The following is a 14,539-nucleotide window of genomic DNA, read 5'->3' on the forward strand; positions in this document are numbered from 1 at the left end:
TCTGTTTCCTTATCACTCTTAGAATGAGGAAGTGCTTGGTTCTGTCAACACAGGCCCCAACCCCTCTCAGGGTGTAAGAGAGAAGGGGGGGAGAGGGGCGCACAGATTCCACACTGGGAGACTTGGATTCTGGCCCCACCCCTGCTCACACTAGCACTGTGATCTTGGGCCACTCCAATCCCCTCTCTGGGTCTCAGTTTCCTCCTGGGAAGAGTAGGGAAGGGGATAGTTTCAAGGATCTCCAAAGACCCTTCAAACTCTGATAGGCTGCAGTTCCTCTCACTGATAGGTGGGGAATGGCTGTGCCACATGGGGTCGTTAGACCCTCCCCACCTGATGACCTCACCCCGTTTGAGCACACATCTTGTACAAATTGTAGAAGAACCCGTGACCTCCCTGCCAGAGAAGGTTGACACGGGCACTCTTTTGGCCTGGGGCTCTTAATTTTCTCACCGTGCTACTCTAAAAATGTTCCTTCGTCGCAGTCTGTGCATGGGTCTTATTTTTCCAGTTAGACATTAAGCCCTTTGTATTGCCTCAGGGGCGCCCAGGTGGTTCAGTAGGTTGAGTGCCTGCCTTTGGTTTGGGTCATGATCCCGGGGTCCTCCGATCAAGCCCCACATCGGGCCCCCTGCTCGGCGGGAAGTCTGCTTCTCCCTCTCCCTCCGCCCCTCTTCCCTGCTCATGCTGTCACTCTCATTCTCTCTCAAATAAATAAAATCTTAAAAAAAAAAATTCCGAAAGCAAGCTCAATAAATATTAGACAGGCAAAGTGATCACAGAGGCTCTTCCTCATTCAATGTCCAGCTTTCTCCCTCCTCTCCTCTGGTAATACTTCTTCCCCCCATCCCTCCATCCCGCGTTTCTGCCAGGGTTGTCATAATGCCTTTCTCCCTCCAGGCTTGCTCTTCTATACTACAGTTCAAGAAGCCCCCTATGGCTGCCAATGGCAAAATGGACTACTCCCAGCTCTCGGCATGCACTGGGCCTTCCATGCCCCCACGATTTCACCCCGCTGTCAAGTCCCTTCCCCAGTGTTCATTCGTCCATCCGCGGAGCGCGGTCAAACGACGCTTTGCGTTTTTCTCCCTTTGAACGCCAGAGGGCGCTGCAGGAACGGCCGACCGGGAGGGGAAGACAGTCGCCAAGCAGCCGGGTTGACACGCCCCTTTTCCCTTCCGAGCCAATCATTAGTGAGAGTGGGCGGAACCGCGCGGCCAGTACCTGCGCGTTAAGAGGCGGCGGCGGAGGCTTGGAGGCCGCGACGCGGACTTCCGACATGAAGTCGAGGGCGGTGGGCCCGGGGCCGCGGCTGCTGCTCCTGCCGCTGCTGCTGCTCGTGCTGTGGGCGGCGTACGTGCGCGGGGTCGAGCGTCCGCGCCGCTACACCCCGGACTGGCAGAGTCTGGACTCCCGGCCGCTGCCGGACTGGTTCGACAAGGCCAAGTTCGGGGTGTTCGTGCACTGGGGCGTGTTCTCGGTGCCGGCCTGGGGCAGCGAGTGGTTCTGGTGGCACTGGAAGGGCGAGGGGCTGCCGCAGTACGAGCAGTTCATGAGCGACAACTACCCGCCCGGCTTCAGCTACGCCGACTTCGGGCCGCAGTTCACGGCGCGCTTCTTCCACCCGGAAACCTGGACCGACCTCTTCCAGGCGGCCGGGGCCAAGTGAGTGTCGCCGTGGGGACCGGCGGAGCCCCCCTGCCCGGCTCGGGCTGACGTTAGGCAGGTGGGAACCGAGCGGGGGGTGGGGGGGGGGGAGTCGAGCCGGCTCGCCCGGGGTCGCTCAGCTGCCGATCTGACTTCGGGTGCCCCCGGGTCCCGTGATTTGCCTCCTGAAGGATGCAGAACTGAATGTGGCACGCCCGATCACGCGGAGGAGGCGCGTCTGCTTGGGGGTTAGAAGAAAGTAAAGGTTTTCAGGGAGGTGGTGGGCTGGAAAGCCCTCGGTGTCTACTTCTGTATATCGAGACGATCGAGCCATGTGATACTTAGTGTCCCTTACAGGTCAACAAGACAATCAGGATTCCAGAATTTTCATCCAGTGGTCTGGCGTTTTGTCCCCTCCCTGCAGCCTCCTTCCGTGGTGATAGAAGGGGTCGTATTAGTTCTTTTTAGCTTTAACATCTCCCAGAGGAAACGGGAGGGAAAGAGAGTACTGGTGCGCAGTATATTTGGACAACAAGACCGATTCTCACTCGTCTGCACACAGAGGGTGCTCAAGAGATGTTTGAACTATTTTGAGAGCTGTCGGAGCTTCTGTGCGGAAGGTTCAGGGAAGTGAAAGTGTGGCGTGAAGTGGAGAAAGGGAGAGGCTGTTGAAGGCTGGGGCCAATCCGGAAGGACTAATCCTCGAGGGCAGTTGTGTTGCCAGGTGTGAAATCAGAGAATGGTTGCCCTCAGCTTCTAGAAGAGTTAGCTTGGCGGCCAGGAGGGAACGGGTTGGAGGAGGGTAAGAACGGAGGCAGGGAGGTTGTCCAGCTCCTGGCTTAGAGCCGTCTTCCACCCTTACCTTATCTCCTCAGTCACCTCCGGGGTTTTAGTTTCCCTCCGACAAGTTTTCTTGTACTAAAGAAAATTTATAGCTGACATTTAGTATTTGCCGGTAAATGTATGGAAATGTAAGGCTCTAATAAACACAGGTGGTGGTCACTGTCTAATAGGAGCCTTAGAGATCCCTAATTTACAAATAAAAAAATTGAAATCTGGGAGACCTTTGTCCAGACCCCTTATTTTGTGGCCCAGGTGACAAGCCCAGAAAGAGGAAGGGAACTAATGTCCTACGTCCAGATCTCATGACTCCAAAGCAAAGGTTCTTTTCACCATACCAGGGGTCTGCAAACTGTGGCCCGAGAGATAGGTCCTCTGCCTGTTTCTGTAAATTGCATGAGATGAGAATGATTTTTACATTTTAAAAGGGTTAAAGAAGAAAAAGGAAAGGAGCCCGCAAAGCCTGAAATACTATGTGGCCCTTCAAGTCTTGGAGCTCCTCACACCAGCCAGTGATTAAATTATCACGTGCAGGCATCGTCGGTTTTTCTGCCGTACAAGCAAATGAAATGTTGAGTGTTATTTCAACATTACACTTTTCTCCCCAGCTCTTTTGGTCTTTTGTCACCTCTATAAATGAGAGGCAGTTCCTATAGCCTTTTCTTTTACTTTCCTGTTATCTCCAGAACGAGAGAGCTAAGGTGCGCTTCTTTTCCCTCACCTACTCCTTTCTTCCCGCTGGGCCTTCTCCTTGGCTGGGGACGAAGGACTCTGGCTTCCGTAAGTTTGCTTCCATTCCTGGAGCAGTATCCACGGGGAGATGTGACTGCAGCACACAGTCACTCATGCAAGTACATTTCCTGTGGTCAAGTTCTCCCAACCTTTTTAAAAAGCCTCAGGCATCCTGGGTAAGCTCATGCTTGTGGCCCACCACCTGCTTCCTTTGCTCATGTAGTCTTGCTGTCCACAGGTATGTAGTCCTGACCACAAAGCACCACGAAGGCTTCACAAACTGGCCGAGCCCTGTGTCTTGGAATTGGAACTCTAAGGATGTGGGTCCCCATCGTGATTTGGTTGGTGAGTTGGGAAAAGCCCTCCGGAAGAGGTAAGTATCTACAGATGGTTACTGTTGTCCTCTCTTCTGATCTGTCATTCCTCTCTGCTCTTGTGTGTTTTCTAAGTTTGCGTGTAGTGAGTAAACCTGACGGGCTCTGGCCTGTGAATTAGCGGTGTTTGGTTCTTGGCATTTTTCATGTGACCAAAGGTGATATCATCAGAGAAGTTCACGGCCCTGTTTAGGTGAGGGATACCCCATGTAGACCACAGTGCCTCATTTCCATTCTGCAAAGGATTCTTTCTGGAAGGCCTTCCAACCCAGGGCCTTTTCCAGTGTCTAATGAAGGACTGGCTCTCATCTTTGTGTCCCCCTTAGCTGTCAGCATGCAGCTTTGTGGGCATTCAGAGAAAGTTTGGAAGAATGCTAGGTCAAGAGGGAACTGACAAGGGTGGCAGTTAAAGGAACCAGAAAATGAGGTAAGGAGCCGCTTGGTTGATTCTAATTAATGCTCCCTAATATTTGCCACTTAATAAGAAGTAACTTCCCAAGATCAAATATCTTGGAAGTGGCAAAGGTGGGATTTGAACCCAGTTATCTGATTTTGGACCCTACAATTCTGGGTCTGATTGCCTATAGAGAGGAAATGTGGTATTTGTACCATACCCCATCTCAGCTCTATTGTGATTTGGTAAATTTGATGCCCTGTTGAAGGAGTAGGCCAGCCACCTGTTTGTATAAAGTTTGGTTGGTACACAGTTACACCCACTCATCTATGTGTTGTATCTGTGGCTGCTTTCAAGTTACAATTTCAGAGTTGGAATAGAGACTGCAAGGCCTGCAAAGCCTAAAATGCTATGTAGCCCATAAAGAAAGCGTTTGCTGACTCTGGGGACCTGGTCAATATTCAGTTTCCCAGTGCTGCACGCAAAGTCCTGCAAAGCAAAACAGTCCTGCTATAAAAGTCAGATGTTGATTAGACTAGACTTTGTGATCCTTGATTTTTACCTTCTTTGTATCTGTTTAGTCCCCAAGTCATATGATGAAGTATCTAACTCTAATTCTTTCTGTCTTATCTGTGCTGTTGCAATATTATCCTTACTTCTCACTGCAGGACAGCGTTTCTGTGACACTCACCATTCATAACTCAAAACAAGTTTTATTGTGTATGAAAATAGGTCACTTTGACTCTCTTTCATTTTGATTGAGAATTCTTAACATTTTTATGTTAAGAACTATTGGTAAATCTTAAATAAATGAAACCGTAAACCCATGTTCGTTAATTTCAACTATGTAGAAAATGTTACTAATGATTATTTCCTAGTGACAAGATTTGGGATGTTTTATTCTTTACACTTTTTTCTGTTTTCCATTATCTCTACAATATATATTCTTACGACTGACAGAGAAAACCGTTTTTAAAAAGGACTGTGTGTCATTACTGAGATAACTGACATAAAGAAAAGATGGTTTAAATGCCATCTGAGGGGCACCTGGGTGGCTCAGTCAGGTAGGCGTCTGCCTTTGGCTCAGGTTATGATCCCGGGGTCCTGGGATCGAGTGCCACATTGGGCTTCTTGCTCAGCGGGGAGTCTGCTTCCCCCTTTGTCCCTCCCCACCTGCTGTGCTCTCTCCCTCTCTCTCTCGGTCAAATAAACAAAATCTTTTAAAAAATGACGTTTGATGTTAAGGTATTTATGTATAAAAAGTAGTCCTGTGTGTGTTCAAAAACCCAGTTATTTTGTTTAAGTTAACGATACGAGATAATTTAAGGAAATGGTTTGCGATCCCACTTGCCCCTGCATGCCCTTACTGGTGAGTTTCACTGAGACGTAAAAATGCTGCCACAGATTTTTCTTAAACTACATTTTTTTTCTTTGTTTAATGGACATTTGCTGTTCTGTTTTTCTGTTTAAGGAACATACGTTATGGACTCTATCACTCACTTTTAGAATGGTTCCACCCACTCTACATACTTGATAAGAAAAATGGCTTCAAAACACAGTATTTTGTCCGTGCAAAAACAATGCCAGAACTATATGACCTTGTTAACAGGTAAAAAAAAAAAAAAAGTTTTTTGTCCTTATGACTTTTATCAGTGAAATCAGAGTTTCTTATAGGATACTGTTAAGTTGGGGGAAAAGGGGAAAGGAAGGAATGTGGAAAAAACCTATAAGAAAATCAAAATGAAAATAGTGGTTTGCATTAATACAGAATATATTTTTTCCTCCTACTGTTCAAAACTCCCATAACGTGGTTGTATTGCTTTTATAGATTGAAACAAACAAACCGAGGATGGGGGTTATTAAGTTTTAAAGTCAAGACTTCAGTCCCTCCTTGCGTGCTGGTTTCTTTGTCAGGACCTTGGAGAGGGGCAACATGGCCCCCAAGGACCCTGCACAGGATTTGGCATCTGGCAGATTGCATTTAAGTCCTGGCTCTTGTTACTCACAAGCCTTAAAGGACCACCCTTCTGAGCCTCAGATTCTCACTCTGTAAAGTAGGGAAATAATGCCTTCGATACAGGGCTGAGAATAACGTGTGAAAAGTATCTGTCACCTTGCCTGGTGCAGAATAAGGGTGATGTTATCATTCTTTTTCTTAAAATGATCACTTTCACATTGGGATTCAGCACTAGTCTTCACCATGCTTTATTTCTTTTTTTTTTTTAATGATTTTTTATTATATTATGTTAGTCACCATACAGTACATCCCCGGTTTCCGATGTAAGGCTCGATGCTTCATTAGTTCACCATGCTTTATTTCTAGTTTGCCCTTCTGGCACCTGGGGGCTGGCTCATAGAGGATGGTGGACCTTTGAAGCTCCAGGGGCGGCCATCTCCGCCTGGACTCTCATTTTAGACCAAAACCAAAACCAAATCCCTTGCATCCAGATGACCCCCCTAAGGAAACAGTAGGTTGTAAGAGACCAGCAGAGGCTTGGAGTCAGACAGAACGGGATCTGAAATCCAGTTTTTTCTTGCTGGCTGTGTGGCCTCGAATAAACTCCTGAGTCTTTCTAGATCTCGGCTTCTTTATCTGTGAAATGGGGATACTATACGCCACAGGGTTGTTGTGAAAACTAATGAGGCAATGAGTACGAAGTGCCTCGTACGGTTTCTCGTTCACAGTAAACACAGACCACCAGCATTATGCTTGCCTCTTAGGCAGTCTTTTCCCTGGAGTCTGCTTGCTGTCCTGATTACGGAGGACCGCGTAGGATCAGGCATCAGCAGACGTGCATTTGAGTTCCAACTCCTCTTACCTGTACGTTTTATCACCTAAAACAAATCGCCCTGCTGAGCATCTGATTCTTGCTCTCTAAATGGAAATAATCGTGCTTACCTTATAGGTATATATGCATGCACACACGTGCTCGCGCACACACACGCACACACACACACTCATGCCACACAGAGCTCAAAGTGGCGTGTGTGAAGGGTGCGGCTGCGGCTCGGGTGGACTCTATAGATCCTTTATAGTTGAAGCTTTGGGTAGTTGTCCAAAACAATGCATTTCTTGGACTAGTTCAAGCTCTTGGTACATTTTTTTTAATTAAAAACACAGATAATTTTTAAATTTAAATTCACGTTAGATAATACATAGTGTATTATTAGGTTCAGGGTAGAGTTTAGTGATTCATTGGTTGCACAGAACATCCAGTGCTCATCACATCATGTGCCCTGCCTCGTGCCCATCCCCCAGTTACCCCATCCCCCACCCACCTCCCCTCCAGCGACCCTGTATGTTCCCTAGAGTTGTTTCTTATGGTTTGCCTCTCTCTCTGTTTTTATCTCATTTTATTTTTGCTTCCTTTCCCCGTTGTTCATGTGTTTTGTTTCTTAAATTCTACCTATGAGTGAAATCATATGGTATTTGTCTTTTTCTGAGTGACTTATTTCACTTAGCATAATACCCTCTAGTTCCATCCACATCTTGGCAAATGGCAAGATTTCGTTCTTTTTGATGGCTGAGTAATATTCCTCTGTGTGTGTGTGTGTGTGTGTGTGTGTGTGTGTGTGTATGCCACATCTTCATTTCCCATATTTTGGCAGTTGTGGACATTGCTGCTATAAACATTGGGGTGCACATGCCCCTTCAAATCACTCTGTTTGTATCCTTCGGATAAATACCTAGTAGTACAATTGCTGCGTTGTAGGGTAGCTCTGTTTTTAACTTTTTGAGGAACCTCCATACTGTTGTCCAGAGTGGCTGCACCAGCCTGCATTCCCACCAACAGTGTAAGAGGGGTCCCTTTCTCCACATCCTCGCCAACAGCGGTTGTTTCCCGAGTTGTTCATACATCGTAAAAGCAGAAACCTTAGCTCTGTAGTTTTGGAACACCACTCTTTTCGTTGGAGTTAGTTGCTGCAAGGAAACCAAATTGTTTATATACTGTTTACAACCCTATTTCTTCAGAAGACATTGAAAAAAGATTAGGAGGAAATGTACCAAAGTACTGTGTATCAAACAGCGGTTATGTGAGGGACCTCAACAGAGTTATGGTTGTTGTTTTGTCTCTTTAGTTTTCCACGTTGTCTGCACCATGGGAATTATATGGTACTTTCAAAACGGGAGCAAATCTTAAAATATTTGTTACAAAATAGATCCGTAAGACTTTACTGTGAATAGATTCAGATAACAAACTTTGTCCTCATCGCGTGTCTTCCAGGTATGAACCTGACTTGATTTGGTCTGATGGAGAGTGGGAATGTCCTGATACTTACTGGAACTCTACAGAGTTTCTTTCTTGGCTCTACAATGATAGCCCAGTCAAGGCATGTGATTGTATGACTTCTCTCTTATTTATCTGTTATGAGAAAAGAAAGAGTAAGGAGCCAAGATCTGGAGTAATAAGAGTGACAGCAGCAACAATACTAAATACTAGTAGTGACATGGAGGTGGTAGGGACCAGGGGACTTCATGGATGTTAACGGTTTCTCCTTTAATTCTTGATTTCGACAACAGAGGTTTAAAGCTTGTTAAGTTTAAGTAGTAGGAGTATCATAGAAGTCCCAGAGACTTAGAGAAAGTAAAATAAACTGTTAAGCATGCGAACATTATAAATGAGAAAAACACCCAAAAATTAATATACAAATTAATATACGAAATTATGGGAATAAGATGCAAATATTTATGACCTCATCTCATCTGTGCTGGTTATGCAGTTTAAATCTCAAGAGGGAATTTCATTTCTCTTATATCCACATGGATTAGGTGAGGTCACATCTGGATCCTACCCACCCAGATCTGTGTGCCCCATTTAAGTGAGAGAAATAACTCTGATGTGATATCATATTGTCCACATATCTGTCTACTCAGCCAGTCTCTGCTGGATCTCTAAGGGCAAGAACTGTTGTATTCACCTTGGATACCCCAGTACAAGAATCATAGTAGGGTTAATCATTAATATTGAGATATTCCGCGGGGCGCCTGGGTGGCTCAGTTGTTAAGTGTCTGCCTTCGGCTCAGGTCATGATCCCAGGGTCCTGCGATTGAGTCCCACATCCAGCTCCCTGCTCCACGAGGAGCTGGCTTCTCCCTCTCCCTCTGCCTGCCACTCCCCCTGCTTGTGCTCTCTCTCTCTCAAATTAATTTTTAAAAATCTTTTTTAAAAAAAGATATCCTGGGTAATGATTTCTCATAGTTAAGCAAAGATTTGAAGGAAAGAAAATATTTGCTGACTTTTCTTTACCTAGGAAAAGAAAGTCAGGGCCATGTAGTGGAAAGCATCCTGGCCTGGGTTCACATGCCTGATTCACAGTCCCAGCGTCCTGCGACTCTGCCCAGGGGTGTGACCTCAGGCACGTCTTCTCCCCATTTCTCCTTTAAGAGAAGTAGTAGTTTACCAGATGATCTTTAAAACAGGTTCTCCCAGCTCTGACATTACATGTGGCTTGACCAGGGTTTCTCAGCCTTAGCACTATTGACCTCTGGGGCTGGATATTTTGTTTTGAGGGGGCTGTCTTGTTTGTCCTAAGACATTTAACAGCATGCCTGGCCTCTACACACTAGATGGCAGTAGCACCCCCCCCAACGGTGGCAACCAAAAATGTCTCTTGAACAAAATAGCCCCCAGTTGAGAACCGTTCTAGACCAAGTCTGTTCCTTATGTCCAAATACACAAGTTGCCAAACTGCATTATGTAAGGAAACGAAGTGGTTTTACACCAGATGACCCAGTACTCTCCTCTTGTAGGATCAAGTAGTGGTGAATGACCGGTGGGGTCAGAACACTTCCTGTCACCATGGAGGATACTACAACTGTCAAGATAAATTCAAGCCAGAGAGCTTGCCAGAGCACAAGTGGGAAATGTGTACCTCCATAGACAGGGTCTCCTGGGGCTTTCGTCGTAACATGGTGATGGGGGACGTCGCAAGTGAATGTGAAATCATTTCGGTAAGAGCACCTGTGAGTTGGTTATTTGTTAACTACGGTCTCAAGGTAGCCTTCTAACTAAGCGTGGTGGGAGCACTCTGGATGGAAGTGCAGGTCGCTGGAACCCCCTGGGTCATTGAACAGACCCATTGAAACCTGTCCTGGGGCATGTGGGTGGCTTAGTTGGTTCCAGCTTTTGGTTTCAACTCAGATCGTGATCTTGGAGTTGTAAGATTGAGCCCCACATCAGGCTCCGTGCTCAGCATGGAGTCTGCTTGGGATTCTCTCTCCCTCTCCTTCTGCCCCTCCACACCCCTCAAATAAATAAATAAATCTTAAAAAAAAACAAAAAACAAAACCTGTCTTAAGGAAATAATTGTAATTACGGAAGAAAGTCTTCATATGGAGATGTTCTTCCCAGAATTATTTGCAGTTGGATATGTGGGTTGTTTTAATTTCTTGCGGCCATAACGGGATATTTAAGTAGATTTGGGGATTTTCCTTAACCATTAAAATGTTTATAAATGTAATATTGGTCAATGCCTAGGGTTTGAGTGACAAATAAGTTACAGATTATCACAACTATATAAAACATATTTCCACTGCGCAGGGCAAAGATCAGAAGGGAATATCGGAAGTCAATGGTGTGGTGTCTTTGGGGTACTATAACACATTCTTCTTTAAATTTTCTGAATGTCCTTTTTCTGGGTCCACTTGGAGCGTACCTGTTTGAAGTCACAGTAAACACACACGCACACACGTGCACACACGCACGCACCATGCACTCCACACCACTCCAGGAGCCTTGAAGAGTATGTCCCTTTACAGCATGTTTTCCCGAAGGGAGAGTATATACATGTATGTCGCCCATTTCATACAGTGTCCCACATTCTGCATCCCTCTTCCGTGTCCCCCAAGTCTCCTGGCACCCACTCAGAACCCCTCTCCTCTGATCCCCGTACTCTGTCCGCACGGCTCCCTGGGATCACAGCCAAGTGCTTTGTTCTCGGCTCCCCACCATACTCTGTGCTGCTGACACACGGCCCTCCCCGCCGCCCGCCGCACCGGGGGGAAGCGCAGGCCCGTGATCACTCCGTGGAATTCGAGTGAATATACTTCTCCAGCTTGTAGCAGGATTTGTCAGTTTTCTCATATAAGCCCGTCCTGCTTTTATGATGGCAAAAAATAGAGAGCCTTTTCAAAAGGGTAAAGGATATTCACCAAGGAGAGAATGTGCCCTGGATTCTTTTTCTTCTCCTGATACCTGTGCGCTCTGAGCGCTATGCCGGTCTGGGCACCCGTCGCTAGGACGTCGCTGTCTCTGCTCTCGCCAGGAACTGGTGCAGACCGTGAGCCTGGGGGGCAACTACCTTCTCAACATCGGACCAACTAAAGATGGGCTGATCGTTCCCATCTTCCAAGAAAGGCTCCTTGCTGTTGGGAAGTGGCTGAGCACCAACGGGGAGGCCATCTATGCCTCGAAACCATGGAGGGTGCAACTGGAAAAGAACACGACGTCTGTGTGGTGAGCTTGTCCTCTGTCGCTTGCGGGAACAGGACGGCAGCCCCTGCCCGGCTGGCGTCGCCTTAGGTCCTCAGTGTTACAAGCCAGGGTCAGAGCTGTCTTGAGGAAACCCCGAAGCTGCGCTTTTGCTATTAAATATTTACCCCAATTTATATCTTAAGCCAGCAGGGTATCTTTGAGTAGCGAGAGGTATGGTGGGCTCGGTGAAAGGAGGAGCTACGAAGCGTCTGTGACTATACTTGACCTTGTTACCCTGCCTCCTAAAAATAGTAATAGCCCATGCTGGCACAGCACCACCCATGTTTAGGGCTCCAATCCAGATTCTTTCCACTCGCGGAATCCCCTCAACAATCCCACCGAGTGGTTACTGTTATTATCCCCACGTTACAAGTGACCAGGGGACCCAGGGCAGCTCTCTACCTTGCCTAGGATCACAAAGCTAACTCCTGGAGAAGTCGTGATTCAAACTGGGATTTGTGAATCTGTTATTTGACCTTGGGCCTGTGTTTTTCAAGTGTGAGATGGGGTGATGATACTTAGCTTGCCGTGGTGGTTGTGGAGGTAAAGTGTGTGAATTCGTGGAAAGCGCCCAGCAGGGCACCGGGCGCATGTGCCAGGTGTTCGGTGAGAGGCCCCTGTGCGTGTGATGCCATCGGACATAGCCCTCTGCATCGGCGGAAGCACGTTCATCCTTCTGCCTGGGGTGAAGGCCTGGGTAGTGATTTTCACCCTCTTCTCTAAGCACGGTGAACTCTCAGAACCAACCCAGCCTCACTGCATGTCTTATGGATCCGCTGCGGTTTCCCACGGATTTGGAGTTGAAAAAAGATTTGAATAAAAAGGCAAATGGCTACAGTGTGAAATAACTGGTGTTAGAGTTAAACATGTTTAAAGAAAACTTACACCCCAGTAGAGAGGGAAAAATGGAAGCGAGCCCCAGGAAGAGTCTCACAGGGCTGCCTTCTTCCCACAGACCTTAATAGGTTTGAGTTCGTAGCCCTTCCTGGCAGCACTGACAGACTCAAGGTGTTGGGGTCGGTAGATAATTGAAAGGGGTTATAGGAGGCTATGTGTCAGGGTCCCAAGCTGGATATTTCTGACACGGACGTTTCTTCTCTCCTTCTCTCAGGTATACCTCAAGAGGAACAGCTGTTTATGCCATTTTCCTACGCTGGCCAGATAATGGAGTCTTATACCTTGCATCCCCCGTCACTACCTCGACCACACAGGTGAGGAGCCTCAGTGAGTCTGCTCTGGGAGGTACCTTTCCTCAAGGAATTGGAGGTCTTCTCTACTTCTTCCTTTCTGCCCCAGGTCTCCCCCATATTGACCACCCTCCTTCTAGACTATCTGCCCTGCCCTGGCCCAGCACGGCCGTCTCCCATCACGTTCAAGCCATATTCTGTACTCAGCACGCTGATGTTTTTTTTCTCCATTCCCTTTTGCTTTCTGCAGATAACAATGCTGGGGATCCAGAAAGATCTGAAGTGGTCCACAGATCCAGAAGAGGGTCTACTTGTTTATCTGCCCCAGTTACCACTCTTCACTCTGCCAGTTGAGTTTGGTTGGACTATAAAGCTGACAGGAGTGCACTGATCCTTGGAGTTCAGGCAGAACCGCCTCCTATATGCTGCTTTGGTTTTCCTCTTAAAGCACCATCGTTGTAATAAACTACTTCTCTACTCAGAGATGGCTTTTCCAACACATTTTAATCAAAGGAACTGAGTGCGTTATACTGATGTCTCAGTGGATCAGAGACCTGAGATCCATTGCTAGCATACCTCTCTCTGATCAGCAGGAGGCACTAACCGGTTAAGCTCTGAATTCATCCTTCTATTCCTAACCTGGGAAGTGGCTCTGGAAACTTCCCTCCATTCTCTATGTTTGAAACCTGTCTCCTTAATCAATGACTTCAGGTAAAGAAGGAACCAAGTCACCCTACTGCCTATGCGAGGAGGTGAAAAGGATTTGGCAAGCTCAGCCATAGGCTGTGTATTTAACATCCGTTGTCACAGCACCCCTCGGGGAGGAGGAGAGACTGGAAGAGAAGGAAAAGGCTTGCTAGGGCTGCTAGTGGTCCGCCCTGTGGAAGTTTCCAAAGCAAACTAGGGGCTCAGAAATTCAGTCTGTTCACAGTAGTATATGAAGAAAACGAATGTGATTCTGCCCTGCTTTTTAAAATATGATCAAATAAATAAATTTTTATGTGAAATCGTTTCTACCGAAAAGCATGTTGTAGTTTTCTTCTCCCAGTTTCTTATGGACTGCTTATGAAAAGCTTTGTTTCTGTTAAAAAAAAAAAAAAAAAGGACTTGCCGAGTCTCCTTAATGCCAAACAAAGAACATAATTCCCTTGGTTTTTCTGCTTCTCACTTCTAGTACCATTCTTTTGAGTTGGCAACCAGTTCAGCCCCTTCAATTATTATAGATCTAATCAGATTTTCTGTTTGTTTTTTATTTAATAGATACATTTATAAATCTTTACCCAACATTTGAGGAATATTAGTTTTCTCAAGCACGTGGAATATTTACAAATGTAAATATCAAAGGAGCACTATCATACAGACTTGTATGTCTACAGCATAATTAAAGGAACATAAGAAAATAAAAACTTGGCGGAAAAAAAACCTATATATTTGGAAATTTTAAAACATATATTTGGAAAAAAACCTATATATTTGGAAATTTTAAAACACACTTCAAAATAATTCAGTGATCAAAGAAGACACCACAAGGAATTAGAAAATACTTAGAATAATAATGAGACCACTATGCACTGAACTTTGTGAGATGGAATGAAGTCTTTAGAGAGGATTCTGGGAAGATGACAGAGAGGAGGCACCAGGAATCTGTCTCCTGCCCTAGACAACAATTACACTGGCAGAGTTTGGTGGAACTATTGTAGAAGTCTGGAGTCTACCAAGGCTCCAGCTTCCAGAGGAAGATTCAAATGGTAAATTGTGGTCTTGGTCAATTCACCTACCTATCCCCCAGCCACAGCCATGTAGCGGGCAGCTATGAACGTGCTCCTGGAGCAACTTTTACACGGCTCGTGGGTGCCAATGTGGGCAAAAAGGACCCTGTCCTCCAAATAT

The 14,539-nt window shown here is 46.4% G+C and overlaps 1 protein-coding gene across 2 annotated transcripts; it reads left to right on the forward strand.

The window, feature by feature from the left end:
• Positions 1-1,220: 1,220 nt before the first annotated feature.
• Positions 1,221-13,656, forward strand: FUCA1 (alpha-L-fucosidase 1). Of its 2 annotated transcripts, XM_045782399.2 has the most exons (8): positions 1,222-1,665; positions 3,458-3,592; positions 5,459-5,596; positions 8,214-8,319; positions 9,740-9,940; positions 11,254-11,444; positions 12,574-12,673; positions 12,900-13,656. In XM_045782399.2, the coding sequence occupies exons 1-8, from the start codon at positions 1,280-1,282 to the stop codon at positions 13,038-13,040; spliced, it is 1,398 nt and encodes a 465-aa protein (XP_045638355.1). In that variant the 5' UTR covers positions 1,222-1,279; the 3' UTR covers positions 13,041-13,656. The 2 variants fall into 2 exon arrangements, with proteins under 2 accessions (XP_045638356.1, XP_045638355.1); XM_045782400.2 differs by lacking the exon at positions 5,459-5,596 and having other exon boundaries at positions 1,221-1,665.
• The last annotated feature ends 883 nt before the right edge of the window (positions 13,657-14,539 follow it).

The sequence above is a fragment of the Ursus americanus genome, chromosome 33 (assembly GCF_024610735.1).
Source record: "Ursus americanus isolate L20-20 chromosome 33, mUrsAme1.1.p, whole genome shotgun sequence".
NCBI classification, from domain to species: Eukaryota; Metazoa; Chordata; class Mammalia; order Carnivora; family Ursidae; genus Ursus; species Ursus americanus.